At 37.3% G+C, this 21,649-nt stretch overlaps 1 protein-coding gene across 1 annotated transcript; it reads left to right on the top strand.

Annotated features, from left to right (window-relative positions):
• LOC121856005 (vacuolar protein sorting-associated protein 45-like) lies at window positions 1–18,439 on the top strand. The gene is made up of 12 exons (XM_042351242.1): window positions 1–213; window positions 2,078–2,276; window positions 3,123–3,272; window positions 3,759–3,895; window positions 5,800–5,910; window positions 6,594–6,728; window positions 7,598–7,738; window positions 7,941–8,078; window positions 10,394–10,552; window positions 13,123–13,230; window positions 15,404–15,540; window positions 16,295–18,439. Exons 1-12 carry the CDS (start codon window positions 121–123, stop codon window positions 16,485–16,487), a joined length of 1,701 nt encoding a protein of 566 aa, XP_042207176.1. The 5' UTR covers window positions 1–120; the 3' UTR covers window positions 16,488–18,439.
• Window positions 18,440–21,649: the final 3,210 nt, after the last annotated feature.

The raw sequence follows: 21,649 nt of genomic DNA, 5'->3' as shown, positions 1-21,649 counted from the left end.
TCAAGTTTCCCTTCTTGTTGGAGGCGTTGGAGGTAAACAAACACCTGTCATACATCCAACCATTAAGGACCTTAACTACATACAGTATAGTGAGGAAGGCGGAGCTGTGAAGGAAGAGTCATGAGTGTGGTGCAGGCGGTGAAGAACTACGTGAGTAAGATGATCACGGAGAGTGAGCCGGGCTACAAGATCATGCTCATGGATAAAGAAACTGTGAGTATTGACACCACCTGAACTGTTCCTCTATGTCTCCCTTTTATTAACCTGTTTTTTAATTAAGATAAAGGTGGTGGAGATGTTTATTACCAGATGGAATAGTAATAGTGAAGTAGATGGTTTATAGGTCAATTTAGGACAGTAGCCAGGTTTCGGTTAGGTAAGGTTAGGTTAGGTTAGGTTAGGTAAGGTAGGTTTGCTTTGCTCATTCTGGTGTTACTGAAGGAACTTAAGAAATTGCACCAAAATTTCTGGAGATGTCATTCCCATGATACCACATGAGAAAATGAAAACGAAAATTCACAAAACCTAGAAAATTAACCTACCTAACCAACTTAACCTACCTAACCAACTTAACCTACCTAACCAACTTAACCTACCTAACCAACTTAACCTACCTAACCAACTTAACCTACCTAACCAACTTAACCTACCTAACCAACTTAACCTACCTAACCAACTTAACCTACCTAACCAACTTAACCTACCTAACCAACTTAACCTGACCTAACTTTCTAACTGAGGGCTCTGCCAACCTGACCCCCCATGCCATAGGAAAGTTGTTTAGCCATATTAACAACAAAATAAACTTATCTTAATATTAAGGTGGGTCGAGTGCAGTGAGGGCATCCAACCATTATTCTTAGCAAGTATTTTTCCTCTATCAGTTCCCTGCCACATTTATCACATCCTTATAACAAGTCCATGATAATGGTCTTGATCCTCAACAAGCACAGATAACTTGTGATGGTAATGTTTGAGAACACCTCTACCACCACGAGAAGTTGTTTGATTTTGTTATTTTTTCTATGGATGTTATCATTTTATGTAGTAAGTATTTAAAATGAGGCGACATTAACTAGAACATAATAGAACCTGCCCTAACTAACCAAAGAAACCTACTTAACCTTATCTAACTTCTTAGCCTGGGAGCAGAGCCCCCTGGTCCCCCTGCCATATTAAACAGAAAGTACTGTACAGTACATGTCTAACCTAGCCTTACCAGAAGACCTGACCTAACCTCTTATACACGGGGACTACACCCCCTTTGACCCCTAGTGCAAACCTAACCTAACCCAACAAGAGAAAAAAATGATTAAAAAAAAGGGAAAATATAAATTTCCAATGAAAACATGAGTAAGCACATGCACACAAATATCACATTACGGTGACACTTGTGTTCTCATAAGTGAAAATAAAAAGAAAAAGCAACTCAAAAACTACAAATTTCCGACAAATGCTATACAGCAATTTGTTTTCTTCTTCTTCTATTTCCCCATATAAGAATCAATATAAAGTTCCCTGCATGGTCACTATGGCATATTAACCATGAGTGACTAACAGCCAGAAAACCCCAGGGTGTTAAGCCAAACTGAAGTATTAATTCATCTAAGAATTTCTAACTTCTGATCCCTAATAATAATGAAAACACTGAAGTGCAGTATAGTCTGCATTTACGCGGTCAATTGAACCTGTGGAGTACCGCGTAAAACGAGAAACGCATAAATGAAATAACAGAACATATGGGATTAATTGAAATAGAGACTGGGCCGACCCCTAAACTCCACTTTTTCCGACAATACGTACGTTGTAGTGAAAATAACATCTTAATTTTATGAAAGATAGTTAACAGTAGAATAATATTACTGTACATTACTATAAGAATTAAACCCCTTTTAATCTATTCTCTTAGTCTGAGTGCTCTTTGTGCTACTACAGTACTAAGAATTTCAGCTGTTCATTGGAAGTTGTTGCAACTAATAATTTGACCTTTATTTCCAACATCTCTTCTGTTTATTTAATATAGAATTATATGAGTACTGTATATTTTTTATCTTTTCAAAATCTTGACTGTTTTCAGACGTCCTTTGTGAGTGTGGTTCTTGGCATGAGTGAGGTGATGCGTCAGGAAGTGTACATGTTCGAGCGCCTTGACCAAACTAGCTCGGGAGAAAATATGTCTTATCTCAAGTGCCTGGTGTATGTCAGACCCACTAAAGAAAACATTGATCTGCTTGCACGAGAACTTCAAAAGCCTAGATATGGAACCTATTATATATGTAAGCTTTGTTTACGTTTTGTCTATCGTAGAAAGTGGTACAGTATTTCTTCTAAGCTGTTGATACATTTATATATTAATCCTCCCAGTTGGTAATGGCTTACACCTGTGTACCATTGAAGTTTTATACAGGTACTGTTCTGTAACTCATTGCTCTCTTACTGAAACTGTGGAGTCTCAGTTCATAATATACTGTTCAGGTTTGATCCAGGTGATGACATTGTCTATGGTGCCAGTAGTATATTTTTTCTGCTGTATATTATTAATAAAAGATTGTGAATATTTGGTCAGTCAGCATTATGTACTTATTATGTAATGTTTCTTTATAGTAATCTTTGGATAATTTGTTATGTAAAAAACTTTAATGCCTTGGCTGTCCTTATTTTATCTATGACAAAAATGGTCATCCAATACAATGATGTTTAAATTTTTTGCCTCTTTACTCAATAAGAACTTCTTCTGGATAACTTCTGAAACAATATGATACTGTATTCCAGTCTGTTAAGGTAGCCTAGTGTAGACTCACCAACCCTTTGTCCCCAGGCAGTCAGAAATTGTATTCCCTCACACCTTTTACAAGTACCTTTGTTCTGGAACACCTGTACAGTTGTTCAGTGTTGGCCACTGTGAGGACATGTTACAGTCTTCTCTTTACATTTTGTTCCATATCTTAGGTATAATGTTAAGATGTGATCTTATTGATCTTTGGCCTCCAGCAAGCAATGTCCTCCATACCAGTGTATCAAACTACTGTATGCTCAAATAGAAAACTCAGTAAATTAGATGAATTTATCTCTTTTCTTTTATTGTATTAAATGTAAATTGTGTGCTTTTTCTTGACCACCAGATTTCAGTAATGTTGTAAGTAAGAGCGATGTGAAACTTTTAGCGGAAGCAGATGAACACGAGGTGGTACGGGAGGTGCAAGAGCTATACGCTGACTACCAGGCACTGTCCCCACATCTCTTCTCACTCCACATGCCCATACACTGTCTGGGTGAGTTATGAGTACTATTGGCATGTTAATGGATACCTAAACAAAACTACAATATAAAAGAAATATACTTTATTGTTTAGAGTATGGTACTGTATTGGGTGTGATAGGAGCAGAACACACAGTGGACCAATGCAGTGTAAGCTACAGAGAGCTGGTTTCCATATTTAGGTAGAATGATCTTCCTTAGTAATTAACTTAAGAAAAACTGTTTTAGCCTCTATCATGGAAGGCATTCCTCATATTCAGAATGCATCAGAAGGCAACTTTATGAGCACTGCAGTCTTAAAGTTTATGGAGAGAACATGTCTTTGGACCCTTGAGTGTGATAACCTTCATCAGTGGTAGCAATTCTTTTTTTGTGTTCTAATCATCAATTCATCTGTTGTACAGTATTTATAATTTCCTTACTGCACAAGTACTGTATACGTATATATTGTATATGCAGATAGTGTACAGTACATATCTTTATTTTATTTTTATTTTTAGGCTTGAAATGGGGTGGAGGAGCTTTGCAACGTACAGTTCAAGGTCTGGCAGCTGTTTTATTCGGCTTACAGTTATTACCGTCCATTCGCTACCAGAACAACTCTGAAATGGCAAGGACTCTTGCAGAGAATATTCGGGTAAAGTTATTTCTAAGCGTTTATCAGCATTAGATGACCTAATTGCCTAATTTATATGGCACTGGTTAATGTCATAAAATTTCTAGATTTTAACCTTAGACAGTCATGTTTTACATAAATTTTTAAACATCATTACTGTGTTATCATCATCCTTGGTTAACTGTAATTTTCCACACATGTGAGGGTTAGCTGCGATTACTTGATGGCAGCTCTCCTTGCTGCACAATTTCTTGCAGCCTCTCTTATCAGGTTCTTAGCTGATGTCATTTCTTACAACCTCTTCCCTTCTCATTCTGGACCGGCCCTTGCCTCTCCTCCCTTCCATATTTAGACTTCACATCTCTTAACCCAATTGGTCTTGTCCACTCACTATGTTTTGAACTGTTGAAAATGCTGTATATAACCAAACTTAACATGGTATAGATCAGGCATGGGGCTGAAGCTGGCTTTGGTTTCTGTTTGCCATGCTTTTTAGACTTGGCTTCAGCTTTGAAACTTTCCAAAGGCTTTGGCTTGGAAGCCAGAGGCATAGCACTAGCTTCAACTTCAAAGCCACAGGTGTGGCTTCGGATTTTCATCTTTACACAGACACACTGACCATATTACATAATTGTATTTAGATCATATTAAATAAATATTTCAAATTAGTGGCGGATCCAAGGCGGCACAATTTTAATCTGACTTAACAAGTGACTTGGGTTGTCGTGTTGGCACCAAACCTACTGACCAGCATATCAATGATTAGTGCCAATACGAAAACATATTTTCACAGGTAAACAGGTCAGAATCTCCTCACCAGCCCCCAGGTAGTGCCATGGAGGGTAAACTTTAGGTAAGGTCAGGTCAAATGTGAGTTGGCCATGTGACCTTGATCTGACCTTGCATGAACTGAGATCCACACTGACATCACAAGTTATCCCTACAGGTCTATTCTCACAAGGACCTGACCTAAATGTCGGTAGAGATCAAAGATATGTTTGAAGTCATAAGATAATTTGTTCCAATGTTTCTCTGTGATTTGTGACTAAATTACTATGTTTATGTATTATGGGCATAATAAATTTAGTAAGATAGATAAATTGTTACTATAAGTTACCTTTTTCAGCCTATATGGAGAGTCAAAACTTATCCCAAGAACAATCAGCATAAAGTAAAGTCATCTTTTCTCAGAGCCTTGCTGTAACTTAGAATACCATACATATTCCCATCAATATAAGGTAATATAGTATATTATAACTATAAATAATGGTGCTAAGGTTTCACGAAGCCTTGAAAAGCCTTGGCTTCAGCTTCGGCTTCATAACTTTTTTAATGTCTGGCTTCAGAGTTATGACTTTTAATGTTTGGCTTTGGCTTTGTAACATTCCAATGGCTTCGGCTTCGAAGCCAGAGGCTTGGCTTCGTCCCTATGCCTGGTATAGATATGTACCATCACTAAACAATGTTTGCATATAAAGAATATATCACAGCATCCCTGGTCAAGGTGATAGATATTATAAGAGCCCCATTATTGTGTACATTCCCTATTTTTGCACTTGATGCTCTTTCAAGTACAATACTGATTTATTTTGATAAATGTATCATGTGCCACTGATGGTGCTCTTATTTCATGGGGGCAGCAGGTGGTGAATATCTTACTCCTATAATATATCCCAAAAGGGCAACATTGTTTGGCTGATTTTTTCAAGAATTGGATCATTAACTGTGTGAAGATGATTACTGTAGGAACTGTAGTACAGAACTGTAATATTAAGGGAAGATTTCTCATTTGAATGTAAAAGCCTACAATAGGGATAGTAGAATAAATAGAAAGATAAGTTGTAACAGGTAGCCTCAACTGCTTTTCTAGGCCCCTCACCATTATTGTAACAATTGAAAATTCCATCATTGTGTTGCCTTTTCAGCAAACCATCCTGACAGAGAGTTCCCTGTACAATAGCACTGAAGCAGAAGGCAACACTCTGCTTCTCATCCTTGATCGCAGAGATGATCCTGTCACACCTCTCCTCCAGCAGGTAAAGTGTACTGAATGTCTAGCTAAGAGGTTAACCATATATAATCCCCATACATTTTAGCCACTGATTATTTGTTGAACTCTCCTGTAGATTAGATGGTCCAACTTATTAGTGAAAGTCACCTCTTGTCTGCACTAAGAACAAGAATGTGTTGATTGGAAAAAGATATCGTCGTTAAACATACTCAAATGAGTTCTAGATGTGTAAACTAATATACATAGCAGCTGTTCTGGAACGTACAGTGTTCCTGCCCCAGTTGATTTCAAGGTTACTTACCAGAGAGGGGTCGAGAAAGTTTAGTTCACAGAGGATCCATGTTAAACTTCCTATACAGAACAGGAAGGCATAAATAGATTTTCATTGCTGAAATTTGGCCCTAGTTGCCTTGAGAGCCACAGGTGTTGTTATCCAGGTATCACTTTGATGTGTGTGATAAAATATTTGCATATTACATGAATATTAAAAAAATTTCAAGCTCTACAAATCCACAGCATCCATCACTAAACCTTATTAATATACTACAGTACATTTACTGTAGATATGACTTATTTTTATTGATTATAATTTTTTCTTATATTGTAGACATACTTTTCCAGATTTTTTTGGTGCATTGTCTTTTTATTGATATTGTATGGAGCATATGTACATGTGACTTGTATGATATATTTTCTTTATTGATGCAGTGGACATATGAAGCAATGGTACATGAACTGCTTGGTGTGAATAATGGTCGAGTGAGTCTGGCCCATGTGTCTGGTGTTGCTGATGACCTAAAGGAAGTGGTCATGTCACCTACACAGGATGAATTCTACTCCCGGGTGAGTACTGTACTGTACATTAACATTAAGTACTGTACCCCATTGTCTGATAAATAGTGGAAAAATATTGCCTAACAATGATACATCATTTGATGCCCAAACAGAAAATTAGTGTTATTTACCCAAAGAAAGAAACACTGTTTACCAGTCAAAAAACATTCTTATACACTATACAAGACTTAATTAGAATCTTCACCACTACTTGGTATATTCAGAATCTGTATCACTGCTAAATGAGATAGTCAGCCCTCAGTTCACATGGTGGTTAGTGGTTGTGTTAATGGTTTTAAATAGAAACCACATACTATACTGTACAAAAAATAAAGGTTCATATTAACCTGTTGGTGTATAAGATAAAAAACAATAAACACAAAATGCATATTAAAGGCCAATTGTATCCAGGTGGTAGGATCCTATGACGCTTGGCTCCAGAAAACATGAGTTTGATCATGAAGCTGAGGAGAGTTAGTGAGGTGTAATGCTCCTGTGGCAGTGTTGAACTGGCCACCAGAAATGACACAAGGGATAGATAGATAGACAAGTAGGTAGATAGGTGGACGAATATTTATTCATGAAAGTCATCATACAAATTTACATTGATTTTTCATGTTTATAGACAATGCAGGTATACAATATAAGTGTATACATTGACAGTCCAGATATATAAAACAATGTACTGTACCTGGATGTGAGCTTTTGTTTGGGCATTAAGATTTTGATTGATTTTTTACATCTAAATAAATTTCAGTTGTCTTCTATTAATGATCTTTCTAATGTATTTGTAGATTTTTGTAGTAGTTTATTTGATGAGCACAGTGTCTAATCACCCCTTTCTTTAATGTGTAGTAATAAGGTGTACATAATTACAGAGTATGTACTTGAATTATGGTGAAATTGGGCAAACAATCAAAGATTTGATGGAGGAGTACCAAAAGAGGCTTTCAAAACAACAGAAAGTGGAGTCCATCAGTGATATGAAGAATTTTGTGGAGAGTTACCCACAGTTTAAGGTGAGTACCTCCTAGAGAGTTACCCACAGTTTAAGGCGAGTACCTCCTGGAGAGTTACCTCCTGCTTCTGTATATTACATAACCTAGTCATATTTTTACCTAATGTTTAGCAACAATTTGCTGAAAGAAAAAATAATGTATTTTGTTGTTTAAACAATATTTTGTAATATCCAAACTATATACTGTATTATAATATCCACAGAAAATGTCTGGAACAGTGAGTAAACACGTGACGGTGGTAGGGGAGTTATCTCGTCTGGTGGGCACCCACGGCCTACTGGGTATTTCTGAGTGTCAGCAGGAACTGGTTTGTGGCTCTGACCACTCTACAAATCTTCAGGTAATCCAATTATTTTCTTACATAATACAATAGATATTAGATGAAGTTGCTAGTGTCTTGGATAGAATTATATACTACACAGCATGCAATGTGTGCATGGGTGTATGTGTTCAAGGAGAGAGCCCAGGCTTCCACTTTGGCCAACAATCAAGCCTGGAATCCTTCACTTGAAAGGTGAACACCGTATAATTATGCTGTAGAGTTGTAAGTATTACCAGAAATATGTTGGTAATACGCATGTAAGAAGGAATGAGGGGTTAGATTAGGTATTGTTAATATAGTTAGTATTTTTTATGGTCCTATGGCAGTCTCACACATACTAACAAACTCTGTAATTCTTTTAAATTATCTTTGTTCTCCCGTCGTATTGTTTTCTTTTTTAACCCTATTTATGCTTTCTTTTCTTGTCCTGTTTCCTTCTCCATTGCTAGTTGTATAATATTGTTCAAACATTCCTGCCGGCCATACCACATTGAAAACATCGCTTCTCGTTTGACCAGTAAAATTAATCAATATTGGGTCTGGTTAATGCCAGATGCTGTTGACATTTAAAGGACCATACTGGAAATAAGCTTGTGATGGCATTGCTGCCTATCCTTGGTGAAATTTGCCTAAGTATTAAGAACATAAGAAAATAAGGTTGATGTTGTGAAGGCTGTATACATTGACAGTATTTGTTCTTCCAATATTAAGTACGCTGCACTTGCTGGTGTTGAATTTCATTTGCCATTTTTCAGACCACCCCTGCAGTTTATTTAGATCCTCCTGTAATGCATTTGCATCCTGCCCTGAATTAATCTGCCGCCCTATTTTCGTGTCATCCGCAAACTTGCTTATGTCGCTGCTGATCCCAGTTTCTAGATCGTTTATGTAGATTATGAACAAGAGTGGGCCTAGTACTGACCCCTGGGGAACCCCACTGGTTACACAGCCCCACTCAGATTTAACACCATCTACGCTGACCCTCTGCGTTCTATCGGTGAGCCATGATTTTATCCAATTTAAAACTTTCCCCTCGATACCATGAGCCTTAATTTTTCTCAGAAGCCTCTGATGCGGTACTCTGTCAAATGCTTTGCTAAAGTCTAAGTAAATAACATCGTATTTACAGTGGGTTCTTGATAATTCTCGGTTTAGGCACCAGAAGACCGTGAATTTTTTTAATTTTGAATTAGTTTCATTGATTAGTTTGGTTCCAGAGGCCAAGAAATATCCATAAACTGTTCCAAAGACTGCTTTAATAAACTCTAAATATCATACATATTACCGGTACATAAAAAATATACAGTAACACAAAGATATTGTACAAAAAGTAGTCCTCATTATTTTGTGTGGTTTACTCCATTACTCCAACATGGAGACAGGCAGGCACCGAGCTGGCTATGACCACACTATGTTAAGAACCAGTAATTTAATACCACACAATAACTCATGTGGGATTGAGTAGGATTTTTTTTATTATTATTATTTACGATAATGTTTTATTAAATAGGCACCAAATGAATCTAAATAATGTGGGAATTATGGTGAAATTGCATAATGTTGTATTAAGGAGTTAGGAGGTGGAAGGGCGCCGAGCATTTGAGAACATGGGGGGGGGGGGGGGTGTATGATCAGCCCACCACCCAACTGCCCGACCTCTCATGAACAATTCACTTACGACTTTCTATTTTTCCTACTTTATAGTTTTGTTATTTTTTGTTCTAGGTTGCATTGGAGCATTGAAGTAATATTCACATTATATTTTCTTTAATTCCAAGACATTTTAGAGCAATGAAATGATGTCCAAAACTTTTATTGTTTCTTATGTAAACAAACACAGTGTCAGTCAGTGCCCAGTCGCGAATTATGAATATTATTTGACCGCAAAATTTAAAAAGGAGGTAGTAATACAGGTACCCGTGAAATTAAGAACACAAATTTGTATTTTATGAATTATCAAGACTCCACTGTATTATTATTACCCGGTAGTATTACTTGCTTACTTATACTGTATTTCTTTACTGTATTTAAAGTTTTGCAGCAAATGTTTCTTGTTGATCTTGAAATCTGTGACAATTAATTTGAAGTTTTTCTCAGAAGCTGAACTATTTTGGGAATATTGTGTATGTTACCTCCCCAAAGGTAGAGGGTACAAGCTGTAGAAAACATAATTGATTGAATAAAAAAATTGCAGTGCTTAATATACAACCAATCCCCATGAAATGTGAGTAGATGTAATCTGAGCAGTCCTGTTGTGCGAGAAGAATTATATTAATTACAGCTGATAACTATTACTGGATTGGAAATTGTGTTAATTTTGCTCGTTTGCACAGAGGATCTTCCAGTTAGTGACAGACCCAAGAGTTCGAGAGGTGGATGCTGTGATACTGGTGATGCTTTATGCTCTCCGACATGAATGTAATCCCAGTAATGATATGCGAGGGCTCGTTAGTGCCCTCAAGAAGAGGAACGTCACAGACCGCTACCTCAAGGTGAGATTAAGTAATAGTAAACTGTTGACAGGTTAGGAGCAACAAGTGCATAAATATACAGTATTAAAAAGACTCTAGATAATCAAAATCTCCCAGTGCACTATGAATTTTTTATTGCCGAGTCCTTCACCTAGTTGCTGACACTTAGACCTCTCCAATACACTTGAATTGCTTGTAAATGAAAGTTTGGTCTGGACATCTGATCTCTTGTTGTGCCAGCTTATATTTTGGAAATCCCACATATTGTTACCCAAGAGTTGTACAGCACTGCCAGCATGGTCTACAGTCTCGACCCAGAGTAATTTTGTCAGACAGGATTTTCTTTTCATGAAACTGTGTTGTGATGCATTGATAAGACTGTGTTTGGTCAGGTTGTTGGATGATTGCGTCCCTCAGAATTTTCTCAAAGATTTTTCATATAGATAAGGCTGATCAACCTGTAGTTTTCTCCTACCCTTCTAGTATACTAGGGTGACATTGGCTAATTTCGAGTCCCTAGGCACTTTACCTTGATCCAAAGATATCCTGAATAAGAGTCTTCAATCAATCAGGGTACTGTCCTCGTATCTGAGGGCTGGCGACTACATTCCTCAACTCTGAACATTCTTGGGCTGTTTTTGCCAATCCTTCAAGGTTATGTATCACTCTGGGGACCCAGATCTTTATTTCATTCATACATCCCAGTCTCAGCCTTCCCCTGGCCCTCCTACCCTCAACTTTGCCCATTAATATTTCTGTTATTATCCCATCATCTCTAATTATATTACCAAAGTATCTCATTTTTCTCTTTCTGTGCATTTCAAGTATTTCTCTTGAAGTTTTTGCCAATCTAAGTAGTTCTTCATTAGTTTTCCTGTTAGTGTAGCTTATTTATTAGTATTCGCCTATAACACCACATTTCAAAGGCCTCCATCCTCTTTCTAGTGTCTGCTGAAAGTGTCCATGCATCAGACCCATACAGTAGTCCTTGCCATATAAAGTCTTTCAACAGCCCTCTTCTCAAGTTGAAGTTAGTGTCTCTTTTCATTAAGGTCTTTTAGATTATGAAATGCATTTTTTTGCTTGCCCTATTCCTGTTTTGATTTCTTCCATACATTTATCATCACAGCTATTGTTACTTCCCAAATACTATACATTATTTTCCACTTATTTGAGTTCCCTATTATTGCCTACCATAGTCTTTATTTTAGGATTTATTTTCAATTTGGACCATATTTTTCAAATTTTTTCACTAATCTGTTAAAGAGTTTTTGTAATGCCCTTCATTATGTGTGATAAGGGCAGTATCATTTGCATATCGTATATTTGATATTACTTTACCATTAACTTTTAGTCCTTCATTATCACTTATAACTTAGTGGAGTGCTACCACCTTCTTTATCCACTCCTGGGGCTCTGAATTCTTTCAGGCTGGCTACTTTCCTTTGGATGATATCGTCTGTAATTGTCATATCTCTTAGTTCATTTCCTATCCCTGAGGTATACGTTCTCATAGGTACTGGCATCTTTATCCATTGTCTCGTGTGAATACTGATGCAAAGTATTCATTTAAGGTATCAGCTGTTTGTCTGTCATCCTCCAGTGCCACATTGTTTTTGTCCCTTCGAGGGCTAACCATATTTTGGGTTTTCAATTTCCTCCTGGCATGTGCATAAAAGGACTTGGGAACTGTTTAATATTTTGGCCCAGTTTCACATGGAAGTGCTAATTAGCTAATCTAATTTCCTGATTGGCCACATTTAGGGCTCTTTTGTATACTACTGTACATAATCTGCAGGATGCTCTGAGCTCTGATATTTCTTCTACATCTGGTATTTTCTTTTGCACCTTGTTTTACAGGGTATATACATTCCTCTACTGTTAACTCAAGGACTTTCATGATGTCTTGCCCGATTCCTCGATGGTCTGACTCCTCTTTAACAATTTCTTCCCAGTTAATTCTCTCTAATTTTTCCCTCATGAGCTGGCAATTACCAAGGTTGAAGTCATAGTATTTCTCCTCAACTATTATCTCACAATTTTCTAGGATTATATTTCAACTTAGTATGTAGTGGTTGCTGGTCGGAGTTAATTTTTCACCAATGTGGACCTCTTCAGTCCTCAAAACTAAATCTAGAATGTTGTCTCTCCTCATGGGTTCTGACATGTGTTGTGTAAGGAATGAATCTTGAATGAGATAAAGGAATTCTTCTCCTTCGGCTTGTGTGGTAAGATTCACTAAGTCTATTGTCTCTTGATTAAAACCTCCCATGATGAGGGCTTGAGTCTTGTGCTCTGGATGACTCTGTGAAGATCTGTGGTGTCACCATTTGAGTAAAGTTTTGGATAGGTTGTCATGTGTTTAATTTTTGTTTTAGGAATACAAACAGTATTACATATTGGTATGTTTCCTGAACTCTAATACATCTAAAGAAAGTTTATGAAACTTCATTTACTAGTACAGTACAGCAATTTGTTGTTAAATAGACTAGCTTTGCTGTTCGTGCTACTGTTATATCACTTGTACAGGACAGTACAGTATTACAATACCCTGTATTTGTTATTCCAGTCTAATTGGTCCTTTTCCACAGCTTTTGTCATCTTTGATGGACTTTGGAGGAGCAAAATCCCGCCAGAGTGACTTGTTTGGCACGCAGGTTCCGCAGAATGTATCCACAATCAGGAAACGTCTTTTTAAAGTTAGTACCATTATTGTGAAAAATATTTTATGAAGAATTCTAAGCTGAAGACATATACAGGACAGCACATACACATGAAAAAGCCATTATCAAATATACTATAGGACTAGGTGTGTGTGTGTGTCTGTCTGTTCTGGGCAGCCGAAACGGCACAATCGTTTTTCATCAAACTTGGTGGGAAAAATCGCAAAAAATTCGTAGAGTGAAACAAACCTGGTCCCATGTCGATGGTTTCTTTAGGAAGGCATTAGTTAACAATTTTATTTACGATGGAAAACGATGCAAGTCTACGGACTTGGCACACCCTAATTAACCATGCAAGTCTACGGAATTGGCACACCCTCATTCCCTGTACGCTGTCACGAGCGTTCAAACTCTCACAAGGGCACGAACGTGCCCGCGATCACTTGTTTGTGCTATAGATGAATACTCTTGTCTTTCCTTCCTTTCAAATCAGTGGACGAGGGGCACGACTATGATGTAGTGTATCTTGACTTTAGTAAAGCCTTCGACAGAGTCCCACACGAAAGACTAATAAGTAAAGTGGAGGCTCGTGGCATTGGAGGAGATATTCTAAAATGGATTAGTGCGTGATTACAGGACAGGAAACAGCAAGTGAGCATTAACGGCACTAAATCCGATTGGAGTAACGTCACTAGTGGAGTACCCCAAGGCTCAGTACTTGGACCATTATTATTTATTACATACATAAACGACATAGATATCGGCGTGGACAGCAACATAAGTAAATTTGCTGATGACACTAAAATAGGGCATATAATTAAATCTGATGAGGACTCTGCAAAACTAAAGGAAGATCTAAACAAATTTTTTTGAATGGTCTGAAAAATGGCAGATGAAATTCAATGTGGACAAATGTGAAGTACTTAGTCTAAGAGATGTAAACAGAGAAACCAGATATCGGATAAACAACGATGTTATAGAGAAATCCGAATATGAGAAAGATTTAGGTGTAATGATAAGTAGGAATCTTAAGCCAAGTAAACAATGTGTATTTGCTCGAAACAAGGCTAATAAAGTACTTGGGTTCATACAAAGGAGTGTTAGTTACAAGACTAGAGAGGTTATCCTAAAACTATATCTTACGCTTGTGAGACCTCACTTGGATTACACAGTTCAATTCTGGTCACCGTATTACAGAATGGATATAGAATCCCTAGAAAGAATTCAGAGGAGAATGACAAGACTAATCCCAGGCATTAGGAACCTTGAGTACAGAGACAGGTTAAAGCATCTTAATTTTCGCTCCCTCGAGTGACGCAGGGTGAGGGGCAATATGATAGAGGTGTATAAATGGAAGTCAGGGCTAAACAAAGGGGACATTACAAAGGTACTCAAACTATCCAACCAGGAGCGAACTCGTAACAATGGCTTTAAATTAGACAAATTTAGATTTAGGCACGAGATAGGTAAACATTGGCTTGGAAATACAGTAGAGTAGTGGATGAATGGAACAAGTCACCAAACATCAACTCGAATATGCTGGATAGCTTCAAACATAGGTTGGATGGATATATGAGCGATAGGGGTTGGGTGTAAATGGGACTGCCCAGTATGGGCCAATAGGCCTGCTGCAGTTTCCTCCATTCTTATGTTCAGTTTTTAAGTACAGGTATAGGCTTTCAGGTAAATTGGCCATCACTAGAGTAAAATCACTTATGGCTGGTGATTGCCTCTGAGTTGAGTGATAAATCTATTAGTTTGTGAGCTGCAGTCAAGTTTTTTTAACATCTTGATGCTATCACTTCTCTGTGTGTCATCTTGTACTGTACAGTACTTGAATTTTTGTGTTACTGTATTTACTAAATTTGGGCTATTGTCATTTATACTAGTGATTTATTTTTGTGAGTCTGGGAAACAGACTGTAGTTGATGATGATATGATTGGCCTTAAAGAAACTATCAAACCACCAAGTCAATTTACTTTTCTGAGCACTAAATGCATATTGTCATAATGCCAGTAACAGATCTCTCTACATGGCCGTGTTGTATGCAAGAAGGTCACTTGAGCAATTAATGAAAAGGAGTGCCTGTGTTGGTGGAAAATTAATACAATACTGTATTTGTAAAAATATGTATCATTCAGTAAATTAGTAATGCTTGATATATTTTTTTAAATTTTATTATACTTTCTTTTTTTTCTTTTTTTATAGGGATTGAAGGGTGTTGACAATGTGTACACCCAGCATAAGCCACTATTGTTGGAGACCTTAATGGAGCTGGTGAAGGGGCGTTTACGTGAGGGAGCCTTCCCCTTCTGTGGGAACCCACCTTCCTCCACAACAGCCAGGTCAGAGTGTAGATAAATCATACATTTATTTCTATATGTCATTAATCTTTATTAATCTTCCATATCCATGTGAGGTAGATCAGTTAAGACAGAAACCTTATAGAAATGGGGCACATTTGGAGAGTAACAACAACAATGAAAAATACAGTTCATAGATATAAATATTAATGCTGTATGGTTTTACTGAAGGAGTACTAGTTAAGGACGTTTGTAATAACCTGCCAGAGTGTTGTGATGGGACCAAGTGTGAGTTCATTTAAGACTACACTTGTTTAACACTGATGCATGTTCAGATACATTCTGGAGACAGTATATAACAGAGACGTGCTATAGGTGACCAGTAGTGGGAAGGGTAAAGTAATAGAGGGACATGCAGGTAGTTGATGATGCAGTAATTGCATAATTAGGAGAAATAAACTAAATAACACCTTTGTGTATTTGTTTACAGTATTGTTTTATTTTGCATTTTAACTTAATGTCCGTTTCTTTTGACTAGTATATCAATTAACTTTCAATAAGTAAACTTAATTATTCCTCCATTAATTACCTTTCATACCTATGTTGTTGTAAATTAACCATTTTTTGTCTTGTATTTCACACTTCAGTGCAAAAGATTATACAGTATTGTAACTAGGATTATACTATACTGTATTGTACTTTCTCAGTATTCAGGGAATTTATATAATTTATCTGATATTTGAATAGCTTTAGATACTGTATTTAAGTATTAAGTGATCCATGGTGTGCTCCACAGACCCAAGAACATAGTTGTATTCATCGTTGGAGGAGCAACCTATGAGGAATCTCTCACAGTTCACCAATTCAACACTAACAACCCTGGAATGCATGTTATTTTGGGAGGTTCCACCATACACAGTGCCTCCAGCTTTCTAGACTCCGTGGAGTCTGCAATGGATGGAATTCCACGTAAAGCTCTCAGAATATGAGCTTCATAGACTTATGAAATGTTATACAATTAAGACTGTTACTGGTATTGATTATAATGGCCAATGAGGGAGTTGACAGCAAAGTCTCTCTCTCTATGTATATATATTATAAGGACACAAAGCTAACTTTTGTAACATTTTATTCACTCACATCTTGGTCCTTATACAAACATATCGCATTTATTTAGATATTTGTAGTTCCTTAATATATTTCACCAATAATTTGGTTTTCTTTCCTCGTTAAGTATTTTTAAGCTTTATCTGAGTCTGAACTCTCATTGTTTGGTGTAACTCTTAGAGAGTTTATAATCTTAGTTTTAAAGAAATCATTTTTTTTTTTGGCTAAATTGTAGCAACAGTATCGGCTGCAGTAATTTAGCTATTTTCTTCATTAAAAAGATAAGTAAATTATGCTTTTGGCACACCTATTTTTACAGGTATCTAAGTTTAATTTTTCATTGTTAGTGGCTTATTTGTGTCTTTGTAGGACCATCAAACCATAATAGAATCATCAGTAAGGTGTCAGTGCTTGACTTAAGTACTGAAGAATCACAAAACATCAACAGGTGCAAGCTTTATATGGAGAAATAAACTGTAAGATTCTGTGATTTTACTATGTACAAAGTGTAGCATGAATAGTTTAAAATGTGTAGGTGGAAGGTCAAGAAGATTGACGAAGTGGGGATGAAGGAACCCATAGAGTTTATATTGTAAGTTTTTTTAAACAATTAAATCACCCTCCAGCAGCTTAGTTACATAATGTTTACAGACACCCTGTATGTTTTGAGATCAACTCAAGTTGAATCCATAGTTTGTCCATTAAGTATTATACAGATGAAGATTTTGTTCTAGAAATACCTGTGCTGTAATATTAACTAGCCCAGACTATAATTGACTGTCAGTTTGGCCAATGAGTGATTTTGAATTAGAGGGGTACAGTACAAATTATTATTATTATTATTTTTTTTTTTTTTCCAGTATGAATTTTTATATTCTTCAATTAATCAATTACTACTATAATTCTGCTACATGATACTGGAAAAGAATTTAAAACAGCTAAGAGACCACGAGTAAAACAGGAATTTAGTTCTCCTTGTATAATAATATGTGCATGTAGAGGACTATAAAGTCCATGCAATTTTGCTTCAGTGGATCATTGTAACACTAAACCAAAGCCAGTGATGTTTTGTTGAGATGGTGTTTTACGTGGTTCGAGTGCTTTAGAGTGGAAATCCTATGGGTTAAATTTTATTTCTGTATGCCCTGTTAAATACCAAGTTGATTGCTTTTTTCTTTAATGTCTTCTTGACTTCTACTGTACAGTACATGCACAGTAAGACTCCGCTAAGTCGGACTTCCATAAGTCGGAAACCCCCATTAGTCAGACTATGGTCTGTCATCACTCGTCCTATACCTCCGAGTCATAATTGGTGGTAAACCTCGATCTGCCACCTCGCGTCCTTGATTCCAACAGTGATTAAACCAAGAAATAAATGCTAGTTTTAAGTGTAACTGTACAGATAAATTTTATGAGTGAACTAAATAGTATAAGTGAAACTACAGTAAAGTAAGTTTAAGCACCCCTCCTTTGTCCTCCAACTCTAAATTCATCAAGATTTGTCTGCTACAGTAATCTCAAAATTCATCTGCTACAATGTAAGTACAGTACACTATAATAAGAATTGTTAACCTTTTTTGTGATTTTTCAGTAAAATGGTGGTCAAAATTACTGGGGCTGGGTCCACATAAGACAGACTAGCATGAGCCCCATATAGTTCGACTTGGGAGGGGGTCTTACTTTACTTTGAAAACTATACTACATGATTTATGATTAGGGCCAAGTTCCATGTTTTAAGTTTTATTTAATTTGTCAGCACTTAACATTCCATTTAGCATACTGTACACCTGTATTACCATAAACACAAACTGGTGACTTAAGACCAGTAAAATTATTATTGGTTCTGACTTGTCCTTTATACTTATATGTGTTGGTGCTACTTTATGAATAATTGTACAGCTATCCCCCAATCTGTGATATTCTGCATTAAAGATGGTGATGTATTAGGGCCACCCCCTATCTACAATGTAAGTAATTTGCATGAATGATAGTCATCGTCTGGCCAAAGCACTTTGCAGTCACAATAAACAGGAAAAATCACTTCACAGTCACCAAAACCGTACAATGTGAACTTTAATGATGTCCTCTCACCATCTCACTGTAAGAAAAAAAAAATACATCCATGTTAAGTAACATTGATACTGAGTGATAATTGTTGAATTACACAATTGCAGCCATGTGGCATCACCAGAGAACAAAGCTTCATTCTGTAGTGCACCGGGTGCCTGTGTGGCGGTGCACATGTGCGTTGTTGTCAATGTGAGCGCCACCACGCCGGCAACTGGTGCACTACACTACCAAGCTTTGTTCCCTGGTGATGCCACATGGCTGCAATCATGTAATTCAACAATTATCGGTCAGTATTGGTGTTGTTACTTAACATGGATGTATTTGTTTTATCTTACAGTGTGACAGTGAGAGGACATCATTAAAGTTCACATTATACTCTGTTTTGGTGACTGTGAAGTGACTCTTGCTGTGTTTGTTTTGTGTGGGTATGTGGATGGGAGGAAGGGTTGTGTGGATGGGAGAATGGGTGTCTGAATGGGAGGAAGGGTTGTGTGGATGGGAGAATGGGTGTCTGAATGGGAGGAAGGGTGTGTGGATGGGAGGAAGGGTGTGTGGATGGGAGGAAGGATGTGTGGATGGCAGGAAGGGTGTGTGGATGGCAGGAAGGATGTGTGGATGGGAGGAAGGATGTGTGGATGGCAGGAAGGGTGTGTGGATGGGAGGAAGGATGTGATGGCAGGAAGGGTGTGTGGATGGGAAGGATGTGTGGATGGCAGGAAGGGTGTGTGGTTGGCAGGAAGGGTGTGTGGTTGGCAGGAAGGGTGTGGATGGCAGGAAGGGTGTGTGGATGGCATGGCAGGAAGGGTGTGTGGGGAGGGTGTGGATGGATGGAAGGGTGTGTGGATGGGAGGGCTAAAACAAAAACAAAAACAAAAAACACCCTTGAGTATGATGATTTTTCACCTTGTGTATAATTATTTTACAACTTGAATATGATGATTTAACATCTTGAGTATGATAACTTAACCCTTTGAGTAAGATGAATCAACCCCCCTTGAATATGATGATTTAAACCCTTGAGTATGACGACTTAACACTTTAGTATGGTAACTTAACCCCTTGAGAATGATGACTTTACCCCTTGAATATGATGATTTAACCCCTACAGTAAAATAAATGTCTTAACTCAAGAGACTATTTCATTTTATTCCTGGGGTTCGGTCATTTTACTTAAAAGGTAAGTAATTTCAATCAAAGGGTTAAGACTATCTCATCCCCTGAACAAAACTCCATTTACGTACAGTGATAACACATTTCTCTGTCCCGCCCATAGCACGTTTTCTCTGTGCACTCTTAATTTCCTCCAGTACTAACAATGGACAATAAAGGTCACAACAAAGTAATGAAGAACAGACCAACTGCCCAAATGACTAGTACCTGTAAGCTGATAAGCGGTGAAATTATCAGTTGAATTGCTTAAAATTAAACTCGAGTATTAAATAAACGTAATTAAACATAACCTAAATGCTTCATTTTCCTGATCTGATACTTAGGAAGGAGAATATCATAACATAACACATCTATCAAAGCAGTTAGAATATATCCTTTAGCATGTACTGTACAGTACTGTACTCAAATTGCACTTCTTACTTTTTAATTTCGTTTTTGGCAAGAATAATTTGTTTTAGGAAGTTACTAACCTTTGAATTCATGGACAGTGCCACTCAAGAACATAGTGGTCAAGAAGTTTCTTGTAGGGTCTGCCAGCACCATTCTCACTTCAGGATGTTGAGAGGTGCTTGTTACAGCAGTAGAAGGGTCACAGCTGTTCTCTGTTGTCTGGTGATTCACAGAAAGTTGGGACTGTGAATAAAGCAAAAATCAAAACATCACAGTGCAGTAATTGATAAAGTCAGCATTATGGGTGCCCCGTCTCAATAACAGTAAGTTCGCCTACGGCAGGTAAGTTATGCTAGGTTTGGTTAGGTTAGTTAACATGAACTTTTAAACAAAAATTTTTTAACACATTTGCCATAACTATGACAGTGTCCATGATAAAACACTGTAAAGGTGTAGAGGTGGGTGACCACCAGAAGGAATTCTCTGAATTGGTTGAAATTTTTTCTACACACTAATATGATATTAAACACAAAAATGGAAACGACAAGACACATTACCTCTACAGGATTTATGTCGCAAAACATTTTTCGATCGCATAAGAAGATACAGACCATAGGTTAGGTTAAGGTAAGAGGAGTTAAAAGGTTAGTTTAACATACATCGGTAAGGGGGGATAGTAACTCAAAACTAGTGATTTCTGATAGAAATGAAGGTCTAAATCGTTCATAACACATCACAAACCACCAGAAATAAAAAATGGTCTGCATGTCTAAATACAGGGATGACCATATCTTAAAATTTACCCAATATAGCCTATCTCGAATCTAAACATCAAAATACTTATGGTCGTTAAAATAAAATTTTACCAATTAATTAATATAAATGATATATCCCAGTGGTTCATTAGTGAATCATCAAAACAATAACAGCACTATGTTGACATGTTTACCGAGCACAGGCATTCTCAAAACAAAGTCCAGACACTGTCATTACTTCTAAACTGACTCGTATCTCCATCTAGTACTGATCTACTCTGTAAATGCACTGAAAAAAAGAGAAAATCTACCAAGTAAGAATACATGACAGCTGAGCTGATGTGATCGTGGGAGTTTTTCATGTCCAAAAAACATAAGAATAGTGGGAACTGCAGTGGGTCAATTGGCCCATATTGGGCAGTCCCATTTACACCCAACCCCTATCACTCATATAACCATCCAACCTATGTTTGAAGCTGCTTTTCACGGCACATTTCCTCACTTACGAAATGTCCACGACTTAGGCCATAAAAAAACACCCTTGAAACTTATCTGAACGTGGCAGCTGAGGTCTGAAGAGGCCATCCTCTCTAGTACCTACGACTGCAGCGATGAGTTTGTACTGTACTGGTACAGTACAAGTACACCCAGTACTTGGT

Source organism: Homarus americanus, unplaced genomic scaffold (assembly GCF_018991925.1).
Source record: "Homarus americanus isolate GMGI-L3 unplaced genomic scaffold, GMGI_Hamer_2.0 scaffold19117, whole genome shotgun sequence".
Taxonomy (NCBI): Eukaryota; Metazoa; Arthropoda; class Malacostraca; order Decapoda; family Nephropidae; genus Homarus; species Homarus americanus.
The sequence above is the reverse complement of the archived record's forward strand: the minus strand, read 5'-3'. Positions and strand labels throughout refer to the sequence as shown.

Coding starts and splice junctions, on each gene's coding strand:
- LOC121856005 (XM_042351242.1), top strand. CDS start 121: ATGAGTGTGGTGCAGGCGGTGAAGAACTACGTGAGTAAGATGATCACG. Junction 3,896..5,799: donor CTCTTGCAGAGAATATTCGG/GTAAAGTTATTT, acceptor TTGCCTTTTCAG/CAAACCATCCTGACAGAGAG. Junction 10,553..13,122: donor TCACAGACCGCTACCTCAAG/GTGAGATTAAGT, acceptor CCTTTTCCACAG/CTTTTGTCATCTTTGATGGA.